Source organism: Periophthalmus magnuspinnatus, chromosome 15 (genome assembly GCF_009829125.3).
Source record: "Periophthalmus magnuspinnatus isolate fPerMag1 chromosome 15, fPerMag1.2.pri, whole genome shotgun sequence".
Taxonomy (NCBI): Eukaryota; Metazoa; Chordata; class Actinopteri; order Gobiiformes; family Gobiidae; genus Periophthalmus; species Periophthalmus magnuspinnatus.
Window position 1 is genome coordinate 9,436,771 of NC_047140.1, and position 26,734 is coordinate 9,463,504.

Here is a 26,734-nt window from a genome sequence, read left to right on the forward strand (position 1 = left end):
AAGGCAAAAAATAGACTAATTAATTTTTGTCAGTATCTCCCTGCGCAACCTCTGGGGATGATTTCAGCCATTATGACTCATAACTTGTCTTTACCGCTCGGATTGTACCAATGATGCAACGCACAAGAGTTTCCCCGGGTTGGGACATAAAGGTCCATGTAGCCTGAGGCGCTTTGCCTTCTGCGATCACGGCGGTGTAGCTCGCTAGCAACTACTTCTGACAGAAACATGCACTATCGCCCAACATGGCACCGACTTCCAGTGATTATCACCACACCCCAAGACTTACAGCTGGAATATGTTCTGCTGTGTGAGGCGAGGCTGCACTGTTCCGTACTTTAATAATTGAACTGGCTATATAAAGTCATGTCAGAAAGTGTTAGGGCGCGCTCCGTTCAGTGCGCTTGGGTAACTGTGTACTTTAAAGTGCATGTGCTCTGACCACATTTGCTCAGTTTCTTCTGCCCAGTGATATTATACCAGGCGGAAGTAAAGATTTAAAATGCATGGAGAAAACTGAAGGCGCTGTATTGAGAAAATACTCAAACTAGTTTTAACTATTGCAGTTTGCAGTGGGCCAAAATTATTCCTCACCTGAATGAATTCAGAGCATCCTAATTATTCACCATGATGAGTTTCGCAACTGTCAGCATTACTGTGATAACAAAGCTTTCTCTAACAATTAACATGCCAACTATGCACTTCCTGATTCTATGACAAAAAATAGTTATATAATTAGATGCAGACAGTACGCAGCAGACGCAATTTGACCTCAACAGCTGCTTATACAAAATATGTGTATTGGGGCAAGTTAATTTTTGCTTAAAGACATGGACAAAAATCAGGTACATGCCCTTGTGATAAAATCAATAGATGAATGGATAGACGCTCTGTATATAGCAGCTGGAGGATGGATGGTTGTAAGATACTGTGACCATAATGACATCATCATGCAGTCACTGGCCTTTTCTGACTTCTTTATTGAGGCTAGTGGCCATTACTTCTTCCAACATTTCTTGCAACATTTGATACAAATTGCTGCCTCCTTTACAGCCTTTGCAAATTTTCCAACTGTTGTTTTCTCATGGACAATGACTGGTTCTAATTATCTTATTAGTTTGACGGGATGGCGCCTGTGGTAAATATTTATCAGAGTTTTCAGCATATTTAAAGGATTTATACACACACACACACAATGTCTCCTGTACAGAACGTGTTCACCCAAATTTACATAAATATGTGTTTGCAGTCTGACTCTGAAGTATATATTTGCAAGTTTTCTCCCCGACAAAACCCACAATGTCGATGAAACATTCTGCACCAGCAAATTTCAGAAACACTTTGTGCAGAGAAACGCTTAAGTCCAGAGAGGTGCCTCTGTGGATACCGCTGGAGCAGAGAGTGTTTAAACAAGAGAGAAATGTGAGAAGATGTTTATGCCTGTCTGAGAAATGTGTATAAAGTGTGTGGTGAGGGGTTTTACAGCCTTAAAACATATATAATAATTGTAAAAATAAAGCTGACTACTTCGTGGATTTCTCCTATTGCGGGTTATTTTTAGAACGTAACCCCCACGATAAATGAGGGGCCACTGTATATAAATGGACATGGCTAACGCAATAGTCGCTGCATTTCAAATAGGAAGTGATCATGGCTGCTTTCTGCTTCAACTCTGGCTCCATTTCACTTACATTGAAAAATTAAATGTTCGTATTAACCCGCTCTACATGATGATTTTATTTTGCTTTTTTGTCCGTAAATCAAGATATGAACATTAATAATTGTCTCCCTCTAGAGAGATCGTAATGCTTAGCACAGATCTGGCCTTTGACTCTCATGTTTACATGTAAACCTGACATCCCTGTACCATTATTCTTTAAGATCAAGAAAGGCACACTCAAGGACCATTTTTGAAATGATTTTGTTTGATTATGGTTATGTACTACTGCTACTAATGGAAACTCATTCACAAAACACTTAACATTTTAGAAGCACTTCAAACCTAATGCTAAAATAAGCAAAGTAAGGCTAAAATGTAGCACAGTATTTGCAGTGCAAGATTTAATTTTGGGAGAACAAAAAACAAACTCTAGAGATGAAATCAGACTCAAGTGCATTAGAGTTCACTTTCTTTCTTCCTTCTCTGTACACTGCGTGTTCACCACGGCGCTCACTGCTGAGCTGACCCAATTTTCTAGAGCCGAGCCACATCAAAAACTCAGAAAACAACCAGGCAGTGTGGAAGCCCACAAAGGCTGCAAAGCATTTCATTGACCCTTTGTAAAGAACTCTGTGTGATATTGTGTGAAAGAGCCTGGAAACAGATTTTGATCAAAGATTGGAAAGGATTAGATATACAGGTGAACAATTTACTAGAATTTTTTTTTTTTTTTTCTGAAAAGTAACTCAAGATATTTAGCAAACTTTGCTATTGGCTGATTTGCACCATTTCATTAGCAGTTCATCTTGCAATTAAAATGATAATCAACATCCAGTGTAGTATTGTCAAAAGAACTGGAAATCTGAATTTGACCTACAGTTGAAACCAGAAGTACAACCATATGATTTTTTTTTTTCTCGTTGTCTGACATCAAATCAAACTAAACTTTTCCTGTTTTAGATCAGTTAAGATTACCAAAATCATTTCTATTTGGAAAATGTCAGAATAATGAGAGAAGGATTTTTAAAGACAATTTTTCATTACTTCATTACTTTCTTTCTTCATCAAAAGTTCACGCTAAAACTGTGCAAACTGTTCATAGAATCTTGAACTTTATCAACACCAGCCTAGAACCACATGGTAACTTTAAAAAAGCACAGTAATTTTGTGCTGACAGTTACATTTTATTGCATGGGTTTTTGTCTTTTTTCATCATTGTGGTATCGAAATTGGTACCAAGCCTTTTCCTTAGTATGGAAATAGTTTGAAATATATGTATCGTGACAACCCTTATCCAGCATTTATAGCAGGGGTTTCCAAAGCATTTCACATAGTTTCTTGCACAATTTCAATAAAAGTGAGAATCTTAAATCCTAGTGCTTTTGGAAAACAGTGTCTAAACCCAAACCCAGAAAGTGTGCCAGGCTAAATCGAAGGCGTTTGAGTGTTTAGGGCAGGTGGAATCACTGGTGGGAGAATAAATGGAAAGAGATTGCTTTGTTGGGGCGTTGGAGAGGAAGGCAAAATTGAAATGAATCTTGAAGTGCGGATGGAGTGATCAGACGGGAGGAAGAGGAGGAGAGGGGAGGCAGCATAGCAGATAAAACTAGGGGCTGAGTGCTGGAGCAGGGGAAGTGGAGATGAAAGAAGAGGGAGAGGAGGAGATGGAGCGGACATGACATTTGGGACACACTTGAGATAGTTCTGTCACTGTATGGAATATAGCTGGGAGATGGAGGAAAACTTCAGTGCAGAGATGTAGGGCTTGCTCAGATAGAGGGCCCCCTACAGAAAAATAAAATTGCATAGAGTTTTCGTATATATTAAATTAATGAAGTGCCCTACATTCTGGACTTGTGTAACAGTCAAATGAAATGCAAATAGGGTGTTTACTTACCGGTATTTGCTGTACTGACACAAATTACTATTATATGATATACAGTGTTATAACATTGTTCCCTCGGTTAAAACATACTAGGAGTTTTATTTTGATTTATCCAAGCTTGTTTCATTACTGCAGTGTCTTGCTCAGAGCCTCAGAAATCACTGTTTAAATTTTCCCCAGATAGTTGCGAGTATTTCTGTTGTCAAATTGCATTCATCATAACTGCATGCTTATATTAGCATGCCGGAGTCACGTGGTCATGTTACTTAAAAGGCTAGTTTGAGTTTTTTTCTTGGTTCATTCTTGCTGCAACCAGTAGATGGTAGGGTAACACAAGTCCATATAAGTGAAGGAATGAAGTTACAAATAATATTCTAACATTCTGAAACATGAAATAACAAAGTTAATGTACTGAAAGGCCATTATGAATACAAATGGTACAATATTAATATGTCCTTTTAAATTGGAAGATTTTGTGTCAAGTTGGACTCAAAACAAAAAAATAAATTAAAAAAAAGATTGAATTCTGAAACGGTTTCCAAGCATTTACTTTTCACAATATCTGCCAAGCCATCCGAGCCCTGTCCTCCCAACCCTTGGAGCCTCACGTGTCCGCCTCATGAACCACTGGCCCCAGACACTGTTGAGGAACCTTCCCCCGGGCACAGAACAGTAAAAGCAGCTCTTAACACACATTACAAACCAGACAACTTGAATTGACTTTTATGTTCACTCTCTTGTGGTTATATAACAGGTTTGCCACGATATGTGTTCCAGCGTAAATATAGTGAACCTTATCTCCATTAAAAGGTACCAGGTTCTGTGCGTTCAACTTAAAATACCATGTACTCAACACAAGAATTTTAGTCTCTTTGCCCAACCAAGAAATCTGAACTTTACATCAGCTCTCATTTTTAATGTGGGTCATTAGATCAATGGCAAGCCTTGTTATTAATATCACTGAAGCACGCGTTCTATCTGGACTTCGGCAAAAAAGTCCAGGAGTGATGTCATTAGATGCACACAAAATCAGTAGGTGTTAAGATGACAGACTATAATTAGCCAGGACCTATAGCCTAGTGTCCCCTTCCACTTGACTGCACAGATTATAATGAACGCTTTCAGTGTCATCGCAGAACTACTGTCACCCAGCTCCTGACAGAAGAATGGAATTAGTAGCTAAATGCATCCCAGGCTGAGAGAGGGGTCTGCAGTTATGTTTTGCAGGGTCATCGCCGTTTTAATTTAGGTTTTTATCTCTATCCACAAACAAGTCACAGTGGTATGATTCAGCAGCAGCTTGGTATAGTTTCAATGAAATATGACTAAGCTCACAATATTGCTCTGTCACATAACTAAACTATGTGAGACTATGTGTAAACTAAATGAGCCTAATAGGACTGAAGTCTACTAAAGATATTCTTGGTCCACTAAAGACATCCTGCTGAGCGATTAGATGAGTAAAAAGGGGGAGTGGCAAAACTATTGCGTATCTCTGTATCTGACCAAACTGCAATCTCAAGACTACACCTGCAGGGGCAGTTCAAACAAAAAACAATGATTTATGCAGAAAAGGTATTGTAAACAATGTATTTATATAAAGAACTTGTGAATCCCTGTAGTCAACCTGCATCCACCTTTTATATTCTGTGTCTGCATTACACTGGTGTGCTTTCATAGAGGAAGGTTTTAAGATGAACCAGGGATCTCCACTACCATGAACCTCCAATGATGGAGGTTCCACAAAGTAGTGCAAAGAAACATCACATAAAAATGATAAGAAAATATATATATTTTTGCTAATGCATGTAGAAAATTGGCCACTGACTGGACCATATTGCTGGGCTGGCAGCCTATTGTCAGGGGTCAGCCAAAGAATATGGTCTTGTAATGTTACAGTTCATGTTTGTGCCAAGTTGGTTTTCAAGGCCGGCAAGACCTAAAGCCAATGCACTATTTTATTAATTCTTTAATGCTGGTGGTGTTTATTTTTAAAAAATGCACTGTCGCTTCTGGAGCGGTTCCAGAAAAATGTTATCGCTTTGCTTGGACTGTTCTTAAGTATAGTATTGCACCTTTAAGGATGCACATCAAATAGTTTTGGATGTAGTCAAGAAGAGACTTTTAAACGTACAGTTTCAACTTTGTACATATGCTTCTGAAACAGGTAATGTGAGTAATCCTGTACTGTCGGGCATTCCAAGAGCTTACTCCACCTACAATCAAATGTCAGAAACTGTAGCAAAGTTGGCAGTGCCCGAAGGGCTAGAACAGCAGACTGTGTGTGTGGGTGTGGGTGTGTGGGGGTGGGGGTGGGTGTGTGGGGGTGTGTGTGTGGGGGGGGGGGGGGGTGAGGCGGGCTCTGGACCAATGATTGACGGCTTAAACAGTCCAACATGGCATTGACCACAGCAAAAGTCTGCTAGAACCGGAGCAGATATTTGCCTTTTCCATTATTTCCAGGCACCATCGAGCATTGTGGTGCTCAGCGGCACTCAGCATACCGTACTGTCACTGTCACAGCCTCTGCTTTGCCTGGACCAGAACCGAAGCAACATTAGCAAGAGAGCTAAGAGCTAATATTCTGTTTGCTCAAGCACTTCAAAAACTACCACAGCCATCTGTAGGCTTTTAAAAAAAAAGTTAGCCTATGAATATGCTCGGCTCATGATTCTAAATCAGTCCTAATGTACTGTCAGCAGTCACATTTATAGAAGACTATCTGAACTTCTTTATGATTTAAATCAACATTTTGTTAATGCCCATGAACTTTTGTCTATGCCCCAGTCAAAACCCCTGCTTTATCATGGGCATAGCACTATAGTTCGGTGAGCCCAGAGCCTCGTGGGCTGTGGGGACACAATGTTAGAGACTCCAGGCTGTTATTTTATAGTGTACTTTTGTGCTGTTCTGCACATCTTATCAAGGGCTCTCTGCATAACATTAGACAGCAGTGAACAGTTAGTTTCTTTCCCAGTTCAGTGGATAAGTTGGGATTTGTTTCTCAATGCACCGGGCCACAGACGCCTTAAAAAAACAAACATTTTTATCACTTTTGTCTAGAGCTGAATCTAACAATTATTTTGGTGCTTGATCACTTTTTGATAAGTAGACTAGTCATACAGTTATTTCTATAGTGCTTTGAGACATTTTAAATACATTATCAACCAAATAAAAGTTGACATATCTGGAGGCTTCTAAATAGAGAATATTGAAAGTCAAAAATTTTTATTTTTTAACATTTTAATTTAATGCCACTTTCTGTTATAAAATGTCTTTTGTATGTGTTTTAGAATCTGTACAGATAACGTTTATCAAAATGCATCTATTGTATACTTGTCACCCTTAGTTGAGTAATTGTTGAAGCCGAAGCAGATTTTTTTTTTCTTTCTATAATGAACTCAAATGCGGCCATACATAATAAATCTCTTGTTTGAGCCATCTGAATATATTTCTTTACCAGTCTTAAAGCTGGTGTACTGAACATGTTCTCCCAAAGAATAAAAGCAACAATTAAAAGACAGTATTACAGTATTGTTTTATTACATGTGCTGAAGGGTTTGTGAGAGCTAGGGACGATTTAGACAGATTTAAACAATTACTTTCTTCTACCTCTGTGTGAAAATCAGGTTCTCCAGCTTTAATATATATGTGAACATTTCCTGAGCTTGCAAACATCATCTGTATCCTTGGATAGACTTCATAATTGCCCCATTGTTTTCCTTGAAGCCTGTACATTTACATTTCCATAGCCTCTGATTAAAAGCCACTGTACTCTACAGTCTTTCAAATCTGAGATTGAGTAACCGCCACGGGGAGTCAAATATTCATAATGGTGGAATTGATGTATGTCTTGTTCCACATTACTGTACATTCAGATCTCAAAACATTTACTTCAATCCAAGCACTGTGCGTGTTTTGTTTAATGACAATGTGGAAAATTAAACTGCAGTATTTGTATTCACTGGCCTACCTACAAGTGCTGTGTTTTATTGATCCATTCAGGAAGTTTATGCAAGGTTATATGTTTGTTCTTGTTTATGTCTATATATAAATTAGGGATATGTAGCTCTAATGTGTTTGTCATTGAAAGTTCAACTACATTTTTTTACAAACTTGTGCAAAATAAAAAGGTGATGATGTTGATGGAGTAAACTGGAGCTGCCGGAAGAAACTCACCCAGACAAACTCCATACAGAATGGTCAGGGTAACTCCGGGGATCAAACCAAGAGATCACTGTACCGCATTTATTGGCTGACTGAGTTAAATAGCACAGCTTATTGGCTGAGTTGTATTGTGAGTTATTCATGCATGTGTAAATAATCCGGTATTGGCTTTCTTTTGAGGCGTCCCTACATCCTCTACATACCCTAGATACATAAAAATAAATCTGCTGTTTAATACGGTGAAAAGCTCTGCCCAACAGCAGCGCATCAGTTCTGAACAGGAAATCAATGGACCTATTTCTTTTATTTTGTTTTAGATGAATATTGTGGTTTACAAAGAATAATGTTAAATGATCTACAATCTGAAGGTTATTACTATATACCAAGACAAAATATAGTGTCTCAAAGACATTACGGCGAAACAGTAGGTGAGGAGACAGTAGCTCAGTTGTTAGAGAGTAGGTTCTGAAGGTTGCCGGGTCGACCTCCGCTCTTGATATAATCATCGACTGAGCCCCCCCTACCCCCAGTGTTTGTGTTCACTGGCATATGAATGTGTGTGAATGGGTGAGTGGTTCTTTGATGTAAATTGCTTTCAGAGCCATGAAGGTGGCACTGAAAACGCTTTATAAAAATGTGACCATTTACTATGTACCTGATGTGTCTCTAAAGTGCACTGTACAGTCCATCCCGGGCTGTGCCAGTTTCCTTGTGCCCTCTTCCTGATCAGACGTAGAGGAGCAGGACGTCCCGCGAGCAGGGCATGGAGGATAAATGACCACAGACGTAATAGAGGGACACACAGGTCAGGGCTGGACGGGGGAGGACAGGACACCTCTACATTTTTATTGGCTCACCCCTGCCTGGTGCACAGTGAATCATTATAACCCTTTGCTAGAGCGGAAATGTGCTAAATATACCGTAAGATGTATATCTTTCACTAGGTTAAGGTCTCATCCTCTGCGTTTGAACCATAATTTAATGCCATTGGGGTGACCTGTCAGGAAGAGTAGCCGACCGCAGTGCAGTCACTCTAGGAAAACTGGATAACTGGCCTAGTCCAATTTTAAACAGAATTTTCAAAATGCGTATAAACTCAGGAATTAAGATTGAGGTGTTGTGGTTCAAATATACCAGATCCCGATAACATGTTTGGAAAGTTGATGAATACTCAGATACCTGCTGCATGTAACAGCACAGTCCAATTTACATCAGGGCCAGACAAGGAGAGGCATTCAACTGCACACGGTAAGAAACAGCCAGGAAAATATTAGACACGTGTGTGTGTGTACACACTCATTCTAAATCAGCACTGACATTTGTTCGCTAATGGTAAATTACTAGATATAGCTGTATGTTTCTTAGCTCTTCATTTGCGGCTATTTGGTTGTTTGATCTGCTGTAGACAAGGACAAGAGTGGTCTCGGGCAAAGATGAATTGAATTTGGTTGTTAAACACATACTTTTTTCTCTGTGCATGTAAATGTAGTGAGTGTCTGACTGGGGACCTTTCTTCAAATCTCAACACGTTTAGTGGTCAACTCTCCAGCTTAGTAATCCTAATCATCAGGTCAAAAATAGAAGGGGAAAATGAGAGTGACACTCAAATGCAAGGAGAAAATCCACATGAGGTCCATCTAGGCACTTTGTATTTCCACAAAGAGTAGCTTGAATATTGTCCAGTTTTTTGGCAATAAGTCATCTTCTCTTCAACAGCAGCACCCCCTGTGTCCTTGATGTCTGCCGTAAGCATGGCTAAATGAAAGCCTTGTTTTGTTTTTTCAAATAATTAAAATTTAAATAATTCCTTGACAAGAGACTGCATTAGAACTTCAATATAGAAGAGAACATAGGCTTATCTTTTCATTGTATTGCAAACACTGTGGAACATATCAACACTTTTATGCAGGCTTCAGTTGTGACATTTTTGTAAGGCACGTTTCGATCCAATAGCATTTTCATTCACAAGGGCAGATGGCTGAGAATCTCTTCAAACTAAAGCTTTTTGGAACTGTGTCCTTCTACTGGAGCACTGCACCTGAGCCCTCTCAACCACCATTTTCTGACCTTGTTTGCGGCAATTGTTGTATGAGTTTGTCACAAGCACGAGTATGTGATTTTATCTGTGTGGAAAAATAGCCAAAAACTCTACTCTAGTGTCACACTTTCCCTAATGAAATTTTGATAGTACTGAATAATCATTATTTGTGGAGGTTGTCCTGGCAATGACTTTATGAAATGAAATGTGCTAAATGTGCTAGTTGAGACTCAAGTATCACCCAGTGAGAATGGATTTGTAAAAATGTACCACAAATGTAAAAAAAAATTAGCAAGTAGACTGGACAGTAGACTTTTTTTCATCCCTTGCTGTTAGCTGTTTCAAGTAGTGAGTGATCAGCTTGGGTCATTTTAATGGACCTTTTAATAAGAAAAAAAAAAACTTACGGTATTTGTATTATTTTTCTGTAACTCTTAACAATGAAAAACTGGCCAGATTGGCTTTACTTGGAATGTTGAGGTGTAGAAAATTCCAAATTCCTGTGATTGTACGAGTGGCACTTGTCGAAGGCCGTTGTGTAACTCCTGAAGCTTTAATGTTCCTTTTGAATGAGCATTAAACTTTCACACGTCAGTCCTCTTCAGTGAATCCAAGACGCTCCGAACATGACAAACTCCTCACTCTGAATCATACGACGCATGAGCTAACAGCACAAATAGTCTCCTACACACAGGGATATACCATGAGCTTATGTCTCAGGCTTGTTCCATCTGACTACGACATATGCCCTCTGCTCAACAGCTTTGGATATACTTCAAACTACTACCTCCATCTAAAATTTGAGATATTATGCAGAATGGACTATTTGGGGCTTTCTACTATGTTATAATGTTGTTTCCTCATCAAAAACATCCTTGAGGTTTTAGATGTTATCCGTGCATGTTTGAGTAATCTTGCAATCTTCAGCACTACTCAAACCCTTCAGTAATATTCTGTTCAATGCTCTGCCCACAAGCTTACATCATCCATGCTGCTGCACATTAATGTCCCATAAATATACAATAACATGATGCAAAACTGTACACTACAACTTCACAAATCTAAAGTGATGTGCAGTGGGTTCATTATGAAGTGCACACCGATTGTAATGTGATAGGGCTCTGAAAGGGGAGTGTGGGGAGCAAATCGATGGGGCTTAGAGCATCAAAAACGAAACTGAAACGTATTAAATATGTAATATGTTATTTTCTGCAAACCTGAGCATTTGCAAAACAATTAAACGTTACATCTTGATCTAAATATGTGTTAGCAGTTAATACCCCCTCGAATATTGACCTCAAAATATTGTCAAAGCTGCTCTGGATTTCAAATCATTTGTTTTAACATTTGCCATGAAAAAAAATAATAGTTTGGGTTATTCCTACCAAAAAGAGAATTAAAAATTGCACTTCATATTTTTAGTTTGTGAAATCACAAGGTTTAAATAAAGTATGTTTGTCAAAGCTTTTGCAGAAAGTTACGCAAGCTCTTACTTTTGAGTTGTTTGCTCAAATAGATTCCCCCCCCCCCCCCCTTGAATCTTTAAAGAAATTTTGCTAAAATTGTAGTTGCAGCCAACCAGCTATTTAAAACTTTTTCAAAAAAAAAAAGATTTGTAATTTTCATAATCAAAGCAACAATTGACCAAACTCTTGTTTCCATGTTTAGTTTTTTTGTTGTTTTTTTTCTCTGAAATGTGATTTTTCCATGGAGTGACCCTTTGTCTTTGTAAAAGGCCTTTGTTAACAGACTCTTTATATTGACTTTTTTGTGTGTTTTTGAGAATCATATTTTTAGAAGGAGCAAAAGACGAGCAACACTGCAGGTACTTTTATGATTTTAGACATCAAATCATACCACTGTAAAACCTCAAACCTGAGGATTCATAAGTCATCTCCCATGACGCTCATCGTTATCACTTTCCTATTCACCATTCATAAACTTAGATGACTGCATGCATCACCCAAAGTAGAGCTTAATAGTGCTAGAATCAAAGACCTTTTCAGTCATGTTTGTCCCAGTTGTGTTAAACAGGCAAGAAAATTGAAGCAAGGTGATTTATCAAAACTGCTATCGCTATAAGCAGTACAAAAAAAAAGCTTCCTCAAAATACCCCGTCTTTAAGTATTGGGAAAAGTATTTTTCTTCTGGCAAAAATTGATGAGTAATGAATATAATATGTAATATTCATTTTTTATTTATTTTTTTTCCCCCTTAAATTAAATTATTTGATGACTTCATAGAAATATTGATGATAAAATTATCAGTCATAGCAGCTTGGGGAAAAAAAAATCCATACTGGACTAGCCATAACAATGGTCTTAAAACTAAACAGCTGTTAATTTCATAACAATTTATTTATATATATATATATATATATATATATATATATATACATACATACATACACACACACATTTTCAAAGTGAACCAATAAAAACAAAACTCATGCTAATAATACATGTCCATAATCCTTATCTGAACTTCTATCATTTGCAATCAATGGTTAGGATAGGATTTTTGCTGTAAGACACTTACATTGATTCAAGGGAGATACAAAACTACATTTGAAATATTCCTCAGCATCAATATCAGTATAACATAGGCATTTACCAGCAGCCTGTTGCATTATGTCTCATGCATTCTGCCATTTTCTGTTGTGATTATCCTGTCAGAATGAGAGCAGCGACATCGATTTAATTGTGGAGTATTAAGTGCAGCTCTGCAGGAGGCTCATCTACAGCAGCTTACTTATCTGATCACTCTGACCCCCCACCGGCCTGCGCTAGGGTCTCCAAGCTTTTTCAGAACCTCACATTACACCCAGGCTACACCAGGCACTCTAAGCTCCATCAGAACCTCACATTATAGAGAGTGAGGAAGGGTGGAGTCTGGATGACTAAAGGGGAGAGTGAAGGGGGAGGAGGGGCAGGATCTGGAGGACTAAAGGGGAGAGGGAAAGGGGAGGAGGGGCTGCGTCTGGAGGTATAAGAACAGTATGGTCCATTCCCAAACTACCTCCTCCTTCCTTTCCTATGCACTAATCCTTATTTCACGCACTCCTCTCGAAGGAGCCGCCACATTAGCTGCTGCTCCAAACAGACGAGCGTTGAGAAGTGTCTTATCAGCTCCTTCACAGCGAGCCGGCATCAGAGCTGACTTAACAGGTGTGCGTAACAGCGGAGAGCAGCCCGATGTGGAAAAACGCACCATAGGAGTTTAGTTTCACTTTCATTTAGAAGTGTGAACATCTTAATGTAGAAGTTTTAATACTACATCATAGACTTTTAGAGATGAAAGGGAAAACAGCACTTAGCTCAGATAGGCTTTTATTCGTACTGGAAAACTCCTTACTGTGAGATAAATGTTTGATTCACATTAGTACTAGCCTTTATGCGCAACTGTTTTTAAACTCCAGACACCTTCACTAGAATCATTCGGATCTTTTCATCCCAAGAACTGACTATTTCTATTGAACTAAAGGTAAAAGGAGATTAACTTGAAAACTACCACTTCATGACATCACAAGGTGAAACAGAGCATTTTGAGCTTTGGAGATGTAACAGACTTATAATAACGTGTTACTCAAACATGTGTGCATGAAACAAAGCACAACTCCAGGGATTTTTTTGAGGAAGTAACAACATTATAACATGGCTTAAAGCTCACAAGAAGCAGTTTTCCGTAATATAGGACCTTTAATCTCCCATTTATTATCCCTTTTCTCTGTGCCAGTGAAACAAATGATGTAATAGATCTGTGAGCTGCTTAACGGGGGCATAACACCAGCCAGATAGACGAGCTAGACGCATGTTTGAGATGTGTGATCATAAATCAGTAATGCCAAATGTAAATCAAAGAAAAATGCTTCAGAGACAAAATGTCTTTATTATGCAGGAAAACGCTACTTTCATAAATAAGATTCACTCATGTTACAGGCAGTCATGTGTGTATTCTGACTGTATGCATTAACAAAACAAACCTGAGGTATTAAAATTATGAGTTTAATGTGATTTTTGGAAACATTTGTGGGCTGTGCTTTCACTGTAAAGAAGTGTACCTCCGCTCAGCTGTGAAGGACACTCACCAAGAGTTTAGTGGAAGTGGGGAGAATAGGGAAGAATAACCGGTTTGGAAAAGGGCCTGTGTTTGGTCTAACAGGTAACTAGGTGTTTGACCATCTGGCTGTAATCAAGGAAGTCCTGTGTGATGTCATGTAGTACTGGAAATTGCAGAGGCCACTGGACACACTGGAAAAGTACACTTTTTGTGCAGACATACCTAGTTTGCACTAAAATTGCCAAATAAAAGAAACCGCTCCTTGTCTCCTCTTATTCCTAGTCCAACCCTACAGATTAGTAACAAAAACGTTGATTTAGTTTAGTTCCACTTTAATAACAGGGGTGTTTACTTTCTGACAACCTTGTCCTGGCACGCTGCAGTCTGGTTCTAATCTGGAGTCTCGAAACTCAGTTTGGATGTGTGTTATCTTGGCTCTCATTTACTCTGGCCTCACATTCTCTCTATCCTCCTCTTCATCATTCTCTCTATCAGCCCATCCTCTGCACACGTCACTTTACTTTACACCGCTCTCCAATCACCCCATCTCCACCCATCACTGCTCATCTCCATGACTGCTTCACTGCATTACTGTCCTCGCACAAACTCTAAAGTTAAAAACTGCAGAGCACACTCAGGCACACTTTTTTGTGCTTATAATAAATAAAAAATAAGATAATAAAAAAGTAATATTTTGGGCAGCAGCCACCTGAGTGCTATGCAGTTTTTGTTTTTTTTTTCTTTTTTGAAGTTGCTGTTCCTTGCATTTGCATGTGTATATTGATTCACAAAGTCTACCTCTGACATCTTTTAGTCTTCTTAGAGTTGAGGTACACTTGTCCCTTGTGAGTGAAGTTCCCTGCATTTGACCCATCCTTCAATGCCGACGGGGCAACCTGTCAGGACCGGTGGGTGCCACAGTGCAGCGCCTTGAACCCATTCCCAGATTCTGAGCTATTGGTCAGGACTATCTTACCTGGAGGATTTAGCCTGTTTACATCATGGGTTGAAGAGGGACACTGGAGTTCCCCAAGATAACCCGCTCAGACACTTATTTGCAGTCGAACCCACAACTTTCTTGCTGTCAAGTGCTAGCCACTCAGCAGCTGTGCTATTCTTGAAATTGATACAATTCAAACAAAGTAGACCTTGTATTGTTGCCGTACCTAAATTGCCCAAAGTAGCAGTTATACACCTATATGCCAGTCATGTTCATAGTCTTTTCCACATCACTGCTCCTATGGGTCAGCCACAGTCATGAGGAGTGCCAACCAGAACATGTATCACGTTTTCTGAATGAATTGTGACAGCTGCACATCCTATTCAGTTGAGATGTTAGTTGCCTGTTCCATGTGCAGTTTTTCTCTCAGGTCAGATAGAACCCCTCTCTCAATGCCTCTGACTCACGGTGGCCTGGTTTGCTAATATCAGGCTGTCTGGGGAGTTAGCTTAAAGTGATGCAGGTTTATGTAATCTCTGACGCTGCGCTGTCTGGGTCGGGGAAAATATATTCTGAGGAAGGTGTCTTCATTTCCGGATACAAGAGGAGCAATGTGACCACAAATCTATATTTAGAAAGCTGGAAATGAAAGGGCATTTTGTCATATACATTTGTCCTATATGACCCAAAATCGACTTGTGAGCTTTAAGCCAATAGAAAATATTGTTCCCTCAACCAAAAACATACCTGGAGCTCTGTTTTGGCTCATTCACACATGTTTGGGATTTCCTGGATTATTAGGCTCTCTGTATATCTAAAATGATTCTAGTGAAGTTGTATTGAGTTTAAAAACACAGTGGAGTGCTTCCTTTATCACCACTTGACACAAGGTGGAGTGTTTTCTATTTGAGAGAAAACCTCAGCCTAAATATGCAGGATTTGTGTGTTAAACATGTGTGAATGAAACAAAACACAACTCCCGGTATGTTTGTGATGAGGAAACAGCATTATGACATAGATCAGAAAATAGTGTAATATTTTCCCTGTAAACAAAAGTTTGATTTCTCCACTTCCTCCTGATCAGCTTGATGTGTTGATTGTAATCTCTGCCTAACGTAAAAGAGACACAAAGGGCAAAATCCTCCAGCTAAGTAGGTCTGACCAAGCCGAGAACAATCCCAGATTTATCATGTGTGGAACTGGAAGCAATTGCTAATCAGATCAATCTGGCTTATTGGATATGATTGAAATATAAAATACTATCTACTATACTATTTTTTTTCTTAGAGGTACACCTTCCTTCTAACTGTATCCTGTAACCTCAAACTGTTCCCCCAAACTCTACTGAAACTGCCTACTCCTTCATTCATCTGTGGCTTCTGCCTTATCTTGCCATTAGGGTTGTCAAAGAATCGAAAATCAGACCATAATCAATACTAAAACTTGTACTGAAACTAGATACGCATTTGAGTAGGTATCAATACTAAAAAAGTCACATGAAAATGAACCTTTCCTGAATAGCTTTAGAACAAGTATAAGACACATAGACTAGTACACACATGGACCACTATGGAACCTACCTGGATGACTGAGGGAGTACACAGATATAAGGACACATGGGAATATAAAAGAAAGTAATACTATTTAAAATTGAAAATCACATTCTGTTGTCTAAAGAGTGTTTTTTTTATTTTTTATTATCCACCTAGTATCCAAATCGGTATCGAGTATAGAGTTTATTCCTTAGTATTGAAATGGAGTTTGAATTTTTTTGCATTAAGTATATAGATATAAGATATAATCTGTGTATAAACCTGCTAACTGTGTAGTTTAGAAGTGTACCTGTCAATATAACTTACAACGCTAAAACAGAAATGGATTTTGTCATTAATTGAAATAGATTAGCCCGATGCTAACCTGCTTTGTTTGTCAGAGCCATAATTGCTGCTAGCTTCCATTTGAGTGCGCCCTGACAATAGCCCTCCATATCAGGGTGTCATTGTTCACGTGTATTCGGACAGGCTGTATTCGTCGACGTCGTCCCTATCTCACTCTCTGGCAGGTAAATAAGCCTTAAGTGGAGCTGTGAAATTATTTCGCCTGGTAAAACGCTCAAAGTGGAGTAGAGCGTCTCAATCTTTTTTTTTTTTTTCTTTTATTCCATAACTCCATTTGTGCGCCATCTCATTCTACACCATCATGTCATTTTGGAAAACATCTCCCAGGCTGGTTTTAGCCGCTTTAATCTCTGCCGTTGTGTGATTCAGTTGTCTGTTTTGTATTGTGTGAATAGGAGGAGGTGGAGGCGGAGAACCGGAGGAACACTCGCACCAAAGTGACGCCAAAGCTGACCCCACACCAAGAGGAGGTGAGTGTCCGACTGTGACTGGAGAGTGCGGGGAGAAGCTGGGGAATGGGTGCGAGGAAAAGAAACTGAAGATATGAATTATGCAGTGTAGAATGGCACAGCTTCTGTAAAAGGTGGTTGTATGGAAATTAAAAATGGAAGGAAAAAGATGTACAGAACACTGAAGTATAAAGAACACTTAGATATAAAGATATACAGAACACTGGCATTGACTACGGATGTATAGAGTTTGATTTGATGAAGCTGATTTGATTAAAGGTGCATTATTCAACTGTTTGAGGGACAGATACAGAATTTTCTCCATGGAGATGAATGCCATACTGTAGAACATTCTGGACACTCTCACTAGAAAATACAGTGCGCCTTTTAAGTAAACACAAAGAGGACTCTTTCTAAGGGCCTAAAATTATATAAATCTGATCACGGCCACCACGGAGAACATATACTGTTCATACATGTCAGGTTTAACCTTCAGTTTTAAATGTGTTGGGTAAAGTATATGGGTTTAATTGACTAAGTTGGTATTACATTCTTTAAATTAAAAGTACACTAAAACTAAAAAGATTGATTTTAGTTAAAAGACTAAAATGAAATTTATTTTTGGTAAAAATTCATACTGCATGTATCACATCTTCGTTGTAGCGACATTTTTAATTTGAAATTTCACAGCATCTGTTCTTTCAGTGTGTTTTTATTATAAATCACGGTCAAGATCATCTCAGTATAAATTAGTGATATTACCACATGGTTTACAAAAAGTTGTTTAGTGGATTATTCAGTATTAATTCAAATCGCTCTCTTCCTGTGTCTCAGAAGCCGAGTGCATACGGTCGCCATGACTCCCAGAGCAGCCTGCGCAGTAGGAAAGAGGGCACGCTGCAGAAGATTGGGGACTTCCTCCAGAGCTCTCCCACTCTGCTGGGCTCCAAAGGTCTGTGTGTGGGCTCTCACTCCAATGTGCCAAAAAGTTTAGGTGAAAGTGATGCCATTATTCACACTAAGCAAAAGCTTGTGATTTTTGAAGCATCAGAATTTCCACCTCAAATGACAAAATTTCCTGTTTTATTCTTGATTAAAAACTCCTAACTTTGTAGTTTAGATCTGTACAGTAAAGTTATGAAGTTATGAAGAATGAAGGCCATTTAAGGTGTTTTATTAGCTGTAGAATATGTAATTGAAGAAATGTAACATGGATGTGTTTAATGCAATACTGTGGAACGTTCCAGGCAAAGCAATAACATCTCAGATAAACAAGCAGGTAGAGGAAAAAGAAAAGTTCCATTAACTTATGCAGTGTACCTCTAGGTACTAATATATAAACACATGAATAGTGTCAAAGTCCAGTTCCAGACCACAGCACACTTGCTGATAAATGAGGTTAGTAAACAGGACTAGACAACTTTTTTTTTTTTCCAGTTGGTGACTTTTTGTAGAAGAATCCACGATAAGTTCTGGCTTGTTGTCAAACGCGCTCGGGTCCTGGGGGATTAACCTGGGCTTAGAGCTTTCAGGCGTAAAATCTGCACATAAATCCGAAATGAGAATAATCTTGTTCAAAGCCATGAGCACCGCGCAAAGGCCCGGCGCATCTTCCTTTTATGGAAGATCCCTCAGAGCACAGGGCTATGTCAGGACAAAAGCCCCGCTCACACTGTAGGGCTGCAAGAGTCATCGCAATCCCAAATAAGTTTAAATTATAAAGGTGCATTATGTAAGTTTTCTGGAGGAAGGTCTGACGCCTGCTTGTTTCTATGGAGATGCTATTGATGGCATTGCCTCTATTGCTTTGCCTAAAATGTTTCACTGTGTGGCGTTTAAATTATTGATCTTGCATTTATTCAAGTATTTTGTTGTTTGTTTGTCTTTAAATATATAGATTTTTTCTGTGAGCAGGATTGCTTCTCCATAGATTTGATCTGTAATTTGTCCTAGCAGTGTCAACTAGTTGTCTCCGCTGAGATGGCAGAGTTAAATGCCATACATATTTCATTTAAGGCAGAGCAGTCACATCTCCATGGAGACGTGCAGGTGATGGAGCCTCCACCAGAAAAGTTTAGTAACAGCATCTTAAATGGTCACAGTTGGCCAATCGTAAAGTAACTTTATCTGAAAATAACAAACTGCTTTGTTCTGTATAAATGCTGCTAACTCTGGGTTTTAGTTCTGAAATGCAGATTACAGTCACTTCTCAAATGATGACAGTTATTTAATGTTTTTAATATGGACACCCACAACAAAATTATAAAATGAGAAAGCTGCATTTTAATATTTTTTTCCAAGATGATACAGCCTTTTAAAGCGACCATCTGTAATTACATTGGCTTATCCGCCTCTGTCGTATTCTCAAATACTGCCACTGGAATAGTCTGCTTTTCTAAGAACTAATGGGGATCCAGTAAATACATGAATAAATAGATGTCAGGCCAAAACTGGTGCTCAGGTGAGGGGAGGGGTTCACATCTGCCACCTAGTGGTGAAAAAATCTGAATAACCTTACAGATGGTAGCTTTAACACAGTGCAGATGTGATGTTAAAGAGGTTATGTTAGGTTCATGTTGCTTTTGAAAATCTCATCAAACACTAAATAGAAAATTTTCCCTGCATTTGAATCTTTACTCTGGTGGACTGTTTTATGTGTAAATATCAGGACTTTCACCTCAAGTAGGTTTTCATATATTATTTTTAGTTTCAAAGCTGGGCTGCAAAACACAGTAGTGTCTTTGAGGGTTTTGTTGTTGTTTTTTTTCTTTAATGACCACAAATTAAAATATGCCAGCTGGGAGGAGTATTTCTCTATTAAAAATGTGCTGGCTTTATGGTGAATACTGTATTGTAGGAAATGGCATGTATTGGCCTGTTTATAACCCACAATTAACAATTTAGTCCGATTATTCTAACTGAATCTTGCAGCCATGTTACAAACCAAAGCCACAGGTCCAAAAATAGTCACGTATACTTTCAAGTACAAAGTCTTAATTCCAGCTTCATTTCTGATATGCGGTGCTGCATGTTTAATCGTCGTACAGAAACAAGCGAACTAACGCAATCCTGCCCCACCACCAATGCCGTGATGAAAGCCCATGCCTTAAACTACACCTCGCTAATGATGCAACCTCTCTGACAGTACGACTAACTCCACCGCACGCTCCGTATTCAAATTTGATCAAAACGATTACGCCCACGCTAACGCCGTTTTTCATCAGTCCAACGGACCGCGGTCAGGAGGTCATCTGTACGGCAACACAAAAAGGACAAATGGGAGCTGCTTTACATGTCAAAATATGCTCTAGGGTAGATTCTGACGGAGTAAAGTTGTATGTACAGTAGGGATTTGAGAAGAGTTGCAAATTAAACTAAATTTTAATGGACCCTAGACCTGTCACAATAACGTATTTTGAAGTTTGATATATTGGTCATTTATGCCACTGACACAACAACCCAGGAGCAGATTTAAACCTCAAAAAACTATTCTAAATTTACAGTATTGTTAGAAAACCATGAGCTGAAAAGTTAAGAAAACTCCCTCACACTGTCTCACTCTTGCTTCACTTTTATTCACACATTTTTCAGGATAGTGTGCGGGAGTTTTCTTAACCTTTCAGACAAAGTGCTTCTCCTCCGACGCACCTGTCGCCCAGTCAGGTGTGCAGAGTCTACATAGAAAAATAGAAATCCATGAGCTGCAATAAATAAACAGCAGAATGAAACACTTAAGTTGTTAATTTGCATCTGTAATGAGCCATAGAAATAATTAATTCAAGCTTTTACGGTCAAATCATATCCTATATATCCAAAAATTTCCCAGTAGTGCAAAGAAAATATACATTATACACTATATTGACCCCAAAAATCGTGTTCCTAACATATACTGAACAATAAGTCAATATAGTCATTATTGTGACAGGTCTGATGGATGCAGTTGGTCAATCATAAAAGCTATAATCGTTAAGTGACCTGGGGCAGCGGCGATTGACTTGAATAATTGTGAATAGCTGACTTTTATAGAGTGTATAGTGATGATTATAAGTGTGAACAAGTCCTTACAGATCCCAAAATAAATGGAGGAAAGATTAAACCATTTCTGTACTTCATCCATAATGCACTTTATTGTAAACATTCTCTGTCTAAAAGCCTTGAGTCACTGTATTTCTACATTTGTGGTTAGAAATGTATTTAAAAATCCCAGTGTACGGTGCAATCACAGACTTGTCAACCAGTAAAATAATCATTAGGTGCAGCCCTGTAAACTATTCTCTGCAAAAAAAATTACATACCCTCAAACCTCTCACCTGTCGTGTCACCTGTAGTGTCACCTATTAGTACACCTATCATTTCACCTAGGAGATATGGAGTAATCACTAAGTTTGATTTAACTCCTAGACTGAGCAGCATTTTACAGACTTTTAAATGTACTGGTAGACTTTAGTCACTGTAGAGGTTGTTCTTTGTAAAAACATTTCCTTGGGCATTACACTTGTATGTGAGTGAGTGATGGTGGTCAAAAGAGCCGATAGTGCAGATTGGCAGCCTCGCTTCAATCACCTGTCAGTTTGCCCCAGTGGAACAGTGCTACAGTAATGACTTACCACCACCACAGACTGAAATAACTTTGAGCAAGTTAGTCCTTGAATGAAATAGGGCTGAGCGAAGTAACCATATCATATATATTTTCCCTCGTACTGATTTATTTTTGTTTGGTTTTTTTTGTTTGGTTTTTTGATTCAGTCAAATTATAAACAAATTTGTGTGGATGCACCGACACTGTTGTGCTATGGCTTAATTTGACGCTCACAGCTCGTCTCAGCTGAGCGGTGACTCTGAGCGGTGATGAGTCGACCATAAAGAAGCACATTCACTGTTGCATATTAATCTCATCTTTAATCACATGTGACTGTCACACGAACCATGAAAATATCTGGAACTTAAAGGGTTTTTTTAGTTCAGAGGATATCATTACAGTGCTTGTGTTTACATAGTAGCACACTAATGTGGCTAAATGCTGCTGGGGATTCTTTACTTGTGCATGTGGCATATTGAAATTTGCAAACGACAGGGTCCAGAGCTTTTAAAAGAGGTATAACGTGATAACACTGTTAGCCTATGCTAAAAGTGGCTCCTTAGCAGTTAGCACGGAGCACAGTCGCCAAAACAAAGTAGTAATTATATTGGAATTATATCCCGATAATGATTTTAGTAGAAATTTAAAACAGTCCCTCAAATAAGTACTCCTGTGATAAAGTAAGTTTTACTATTATGAAATTAGATCTAAATGATATGATGAAAAGTGCATAGGATAATGATCATATTGGAGAATAAATGTTGAAATAAAGAATTATATTTACCACAGTAATAGAGCCTGTAGGAGAACCCCTGGAGAAATCAGGTCTGGTGTCAGTACTCGGTATCAGCAAGTACTTAAAGTGAAGTACTCATACTTGTACTTGTTTTGGAAAAAGTGGTATTGGTGCATTAATACAAATCTTTAAAAATGCAATACAAACTTTAAATCCAAGTGCCATTTAACACAAACAATGTAATGTCTTTCTGAACTCTGCTGCAAACCACATACTTTTACAGAGAATTGGGTGTAGGTCTCTCCATTATTAAGACTCAAGCTGATCACTGACAATTAGTGATAATGGAAAAAAATATATATTTTAAAAGTATTGCCCAACCTTGCAGCTAGCCCAAGTTTTTAAAGGCAGAATTACAGCAGTAATGATAAAGATCCCTTTGTTGTGTCCCCACAGCAAAGAAAATGATGGGTCTGGTGAGTGGGCGGGACATGGACCCCTCTGGCTCCTCCCCCTCTCTCAGAGGCAAGAAGAAAAAGAGGAACCTGTACCGGCCCGAGATCTCCTCCCCCATGGACATGCCCCCCCACCCGGTCAGTGACACCCACCACCACCTTCATGACACCCACCCACTCTCACTGATATAACTGATATGATTGTTTAGCTTTTTTTCTTTTTTTGTTATATATGAAAAAGCACACTCTAACTTTTTCGGGGGAAGGGGGTCGCTACCTGCAGGTCTCCTTTGATACTTTATCAACAACGTACTCTATTGAATGAAGCTAGCTAGAGGCACTGCCCTCTCTAAAGCTTTGTAACTCGTTAGACTTTAATCTGAGTTTTGTCACTATAAAGGATTGATTTAAGGACTTGTTTAACAGTTGGAACAACAGGTGAGCTGATTTTGTATCAGTCACAAGCTAGCTAGCATTAGTCAACCGGTTTTCATTTAGTCTCTCACATTTTTTGTTGAAAATCAAACAGCTAAATAAGATCATGAACACTTGTATTGATCACAGGCTCTGTTGTTTTATTTACAAAGAAACATGCATTCTCACTGTGAGCGGGCTTGCCTCTCCATAGGTCTTACCTCTAAGTTAGCCTGGTAGTATCACCAGCCTTTCTCAACTGAGAAGTTTAATGCCTTACTGTGTAACATACCAACAATAACATCTCCACGGAGACGAGCAGGTGGTGAACCCAGAAAATTTACATAGTGCATGTTTAATCCAGATTGTGCCAGACCACATCATACTGTGGAGTATTCATATCAGATCCCTTATATCCTCATGCTGTTATTTAAGTTATTGAAGTTTAAATAATTTATTCCCCACTATAGACATACACACTCCATATGGAAAACGTATGGAAGCTTCCCCATGGAAAGCAGAATCATCGTTATTCCACTTTTGAAAACATTTTAATCTAATGAAGCGGTCAAAGTGTGACGTCCTGCTGTGTGAGCAGCACAGAGAAGCAAAAGGCAGAACTTGTGTAGTATCAACTCAAGAAAATGGACTAACGTTACAGTAGGTTCTTCCAAATCAGCTGGATGAAGAAACTGCACTGTGCAAGATTCACACATTTGAATAATTATATTTCATCTGCCTCCTTAAGAGCTCTTTTTTTTAAAGGCCTTGTGCCCAATTTTATTCCATGTATTTGAGCAAAATGTGTCTTGTCCCAGTCAAGAGCTCGTAAGGTCAAAGTACGTCATTTTTAGTGTCAAATCAGACCTGTTCTACAGAATGGACTTTTGAGATGGGCTTTTAAGCAGTTGTTTTTTCATTGACCCTCTGAAGTTTTTTTTGGAGTTATTCATGTTTGAGTCATCTTGAATCACTTATTTTCAAGATGCCAATTTACTGATCAGTCCCTATTTTCACTGCCACCAGCATATGCCCATTCTCCTATTTTATTTTCTTAATCGGTGATTTACGTAGGAGTCTGTTAGTCATTTTGGTACCACTGACAAAAAAATCTGATAGGTCCACGGCTCTCTCTGTTGTGATGTTTATGTCAACGTCAGCTCTCACTTAGGGCGTTTTAGATAAATATTCCAATTTAAAATGTGCAAATTATAACATAATCATCCACATGTTTCGAAGATAACTATACAGAAGTACAATAGGTCTTCATTAAAACATGAAAAACAGAGCTAGTTCATTTTAAACTGTTTGCAGAGGTCCAAAGTTATTCCTCTCTTACCTTATGCATTCTGAGCATCCTAATTATTCACCACAATGAGTTTATAAGCACTTTTCAGAACTTTCAGAGACCAGAATGTAGTTTTGGAGACACGCTAATGCTAACTACTAGCATACTAACCTGCATTTCATGATTCTCGGTCAATAAAACGCTTTATAATTAGATGCTGACAGTACACAGCTGACCTATTTTAACCCAAAGAGCTGCTCATACAACATATCTGTACTGAAGCCAGACAGAGCATGCCCAAATACATGGAAACAATCGACAATATCACAGAAAAGTTTTTAAATTGAAAAAAGAAAAAGTGGTAAAGCTACCAATTTACCAGAATCAACATGTATCCTTTTTAACTTTTTGCAGTGTTGTACCCAGCTGTGACTCCCACTTCACTTTTCATTGGTTTAACATATATTTGTTGTATTTCAGATCATTAGCCGAGAGCCGGAGGAGAAGGAGAGCGACCATCAGATCATTAAACGATGTCTGCGCTCACGGGTGGTCAAATAAAACTGCAAACAAACACTAAATATGTTTCACTTCACGTTTGTTACCTAGCATAAACCTAGCTGATATTCTATTGTTTAAAAAAGTGTTGATTTTTGTAGGGAATTATCCTTTATAGCCTTTCCTATATTATGTTAAGTCTATAAATTATAAGCACTGTGTTTTTGTTGTTTTGTTTAGTTTTTTTCATTTTTATCTATTTTATTTCATGTGCAATCTTTAGGAGAGGCTATGCTTTAGTTTGCAATTATTCCCTTTAATTTAGCCGTGTTCATGTTTGTATAGAATGAACCACTAAAAGCTGCTATTTTAAGCTTTAGTTTAGCTGAAACGTGCTGCCAATCATATCGATATCACTCCATGTTAAACTAACCCGGCACTTTATAATGTATCAAAAGGATAAAACACTACAGCAACTGAACAATGTTGTTTTTCTTGCCACATGAAGGACGGCTGTGGATTTCGATACAAAGGCACATTAAATTTGGTTCAAAGAAGGTCTTGTCTGTTTTTTTTTACTTGTTTTATTCCTCATGTTATAATGCTCTCTCATCACAAATGTGCCTGAAGAGGTTTTAGATGTCATCCATGCATGTTTGAGTAATCTAGGCCTTTTCACACTGTTCTGTTGACTCCTGCTGTTCACTGCTCCTATGGATCATGTGAAGAGGGAGTCGCCAGGACCATACAAGGCTCCCACGAACTGCCCCGGCTCTTTGGTTTGGAAATGTCACTCCAGCTTCACTGTGGAGGTTATCAGAGTCTTTATGGCTGCGATGCCGACGATGCCAGTAAGATCTTAATGGGGACATATGTAAAATCAACCTTTACGAGCTTTTAACTATGTGATAATGATGTTCCCTCATCATTATCTTAAAGTTGTAATTTGATTGATGCGTGCCCTGTACTTGGTTATGATTATTTCAAAAGACATTTAAAAAGTCATTAAAAAATCATTATGAAGAGTCTATCAGTCCTGGAGTTTTCACCAGGAAGTCTTGTGGTCCCGTTTCTAAGTTCCTATATTACACAAAATTGACTCTTTTGAGCTTTAAGCCGTCGTATAATAATGTTACCTCCTCACAAACATAAGCAGAGTAGTGTTTCATTCACACATGTTTGAATAACCCTCATGAGGTGGTAGTTTTCAAATTAACAGCTACTTTTTACCTTTTGTTCAATAGAGATTAGTAATTCCGAAGTTGAAATCATCCAAATGTTTCCAGTGAAGGTGTGTGGAGTTTCAAAACACAGTGGAGCACTTCCTGTATTACTACATGACATCACAAGGTGGAACAGTGTTTTCTGTTTGAGAGAAGAACTCAACCTAAATATGCAGGGTTTGTGTGCTAAACATCTTAAACATCAACTGAAGTCGAAAATATACATATGGGTCTGAGGGGTGTGGCTGAGCACATGGTAAACAACCGCAGAAATCTCCCTCTCCAGACTATACCTTCTCTGAAATGAAGTGAAATAGAAGAATTCACTTCAAAAGTAACTTCTGTAGCCTGCGCTCGTCTGAACCACAGTCAAACCTGAACCTGGGCTGACACTGGTTTAAAGTAGAACTAAACATAAAGTAGTATTTGCTACTAACCTCTGTAT

At 38.6% G+C, this 26,734-nt stretch overlaps 1 protein-coding gene across 1 annotated transcript in view; it reads left to right on the plus strand.

Moving 5' to 3' along the window:
• Positions 1-25,142, plus strand: part of kif20ba (kinesin family member 20Ba) — a 72,630-nt gene extending 47,488 nt beyond the window's left edge. The window contains exons 30-34 of the mRNA XM_055227347.1: positions 11,534-11,575; positions 17,043-17,117; positions 17,931-18,048; positions 22,868-23,004; positions 25,049-25,142. Of these exons, the coding sequence (XP_055083322.1) occupies positions 11,534-11,575; positions 17,043-17,117; positions 17,931-18,048; positions 22,868-23,004; positions 25,049-25,129 (453 nt within the window). The 3' untranslated portion in view covers positions 25,130-25,142. The remainder of the gene's footprint in view (positions 1-11,533; positions 11,576-17,042; positions 17,118-17,930; positions 18,049-22,867; positions 23,005-25,048) is intronic.
• Positions 25,143-26,734: the final 1,592 nt, after the last annotated feature.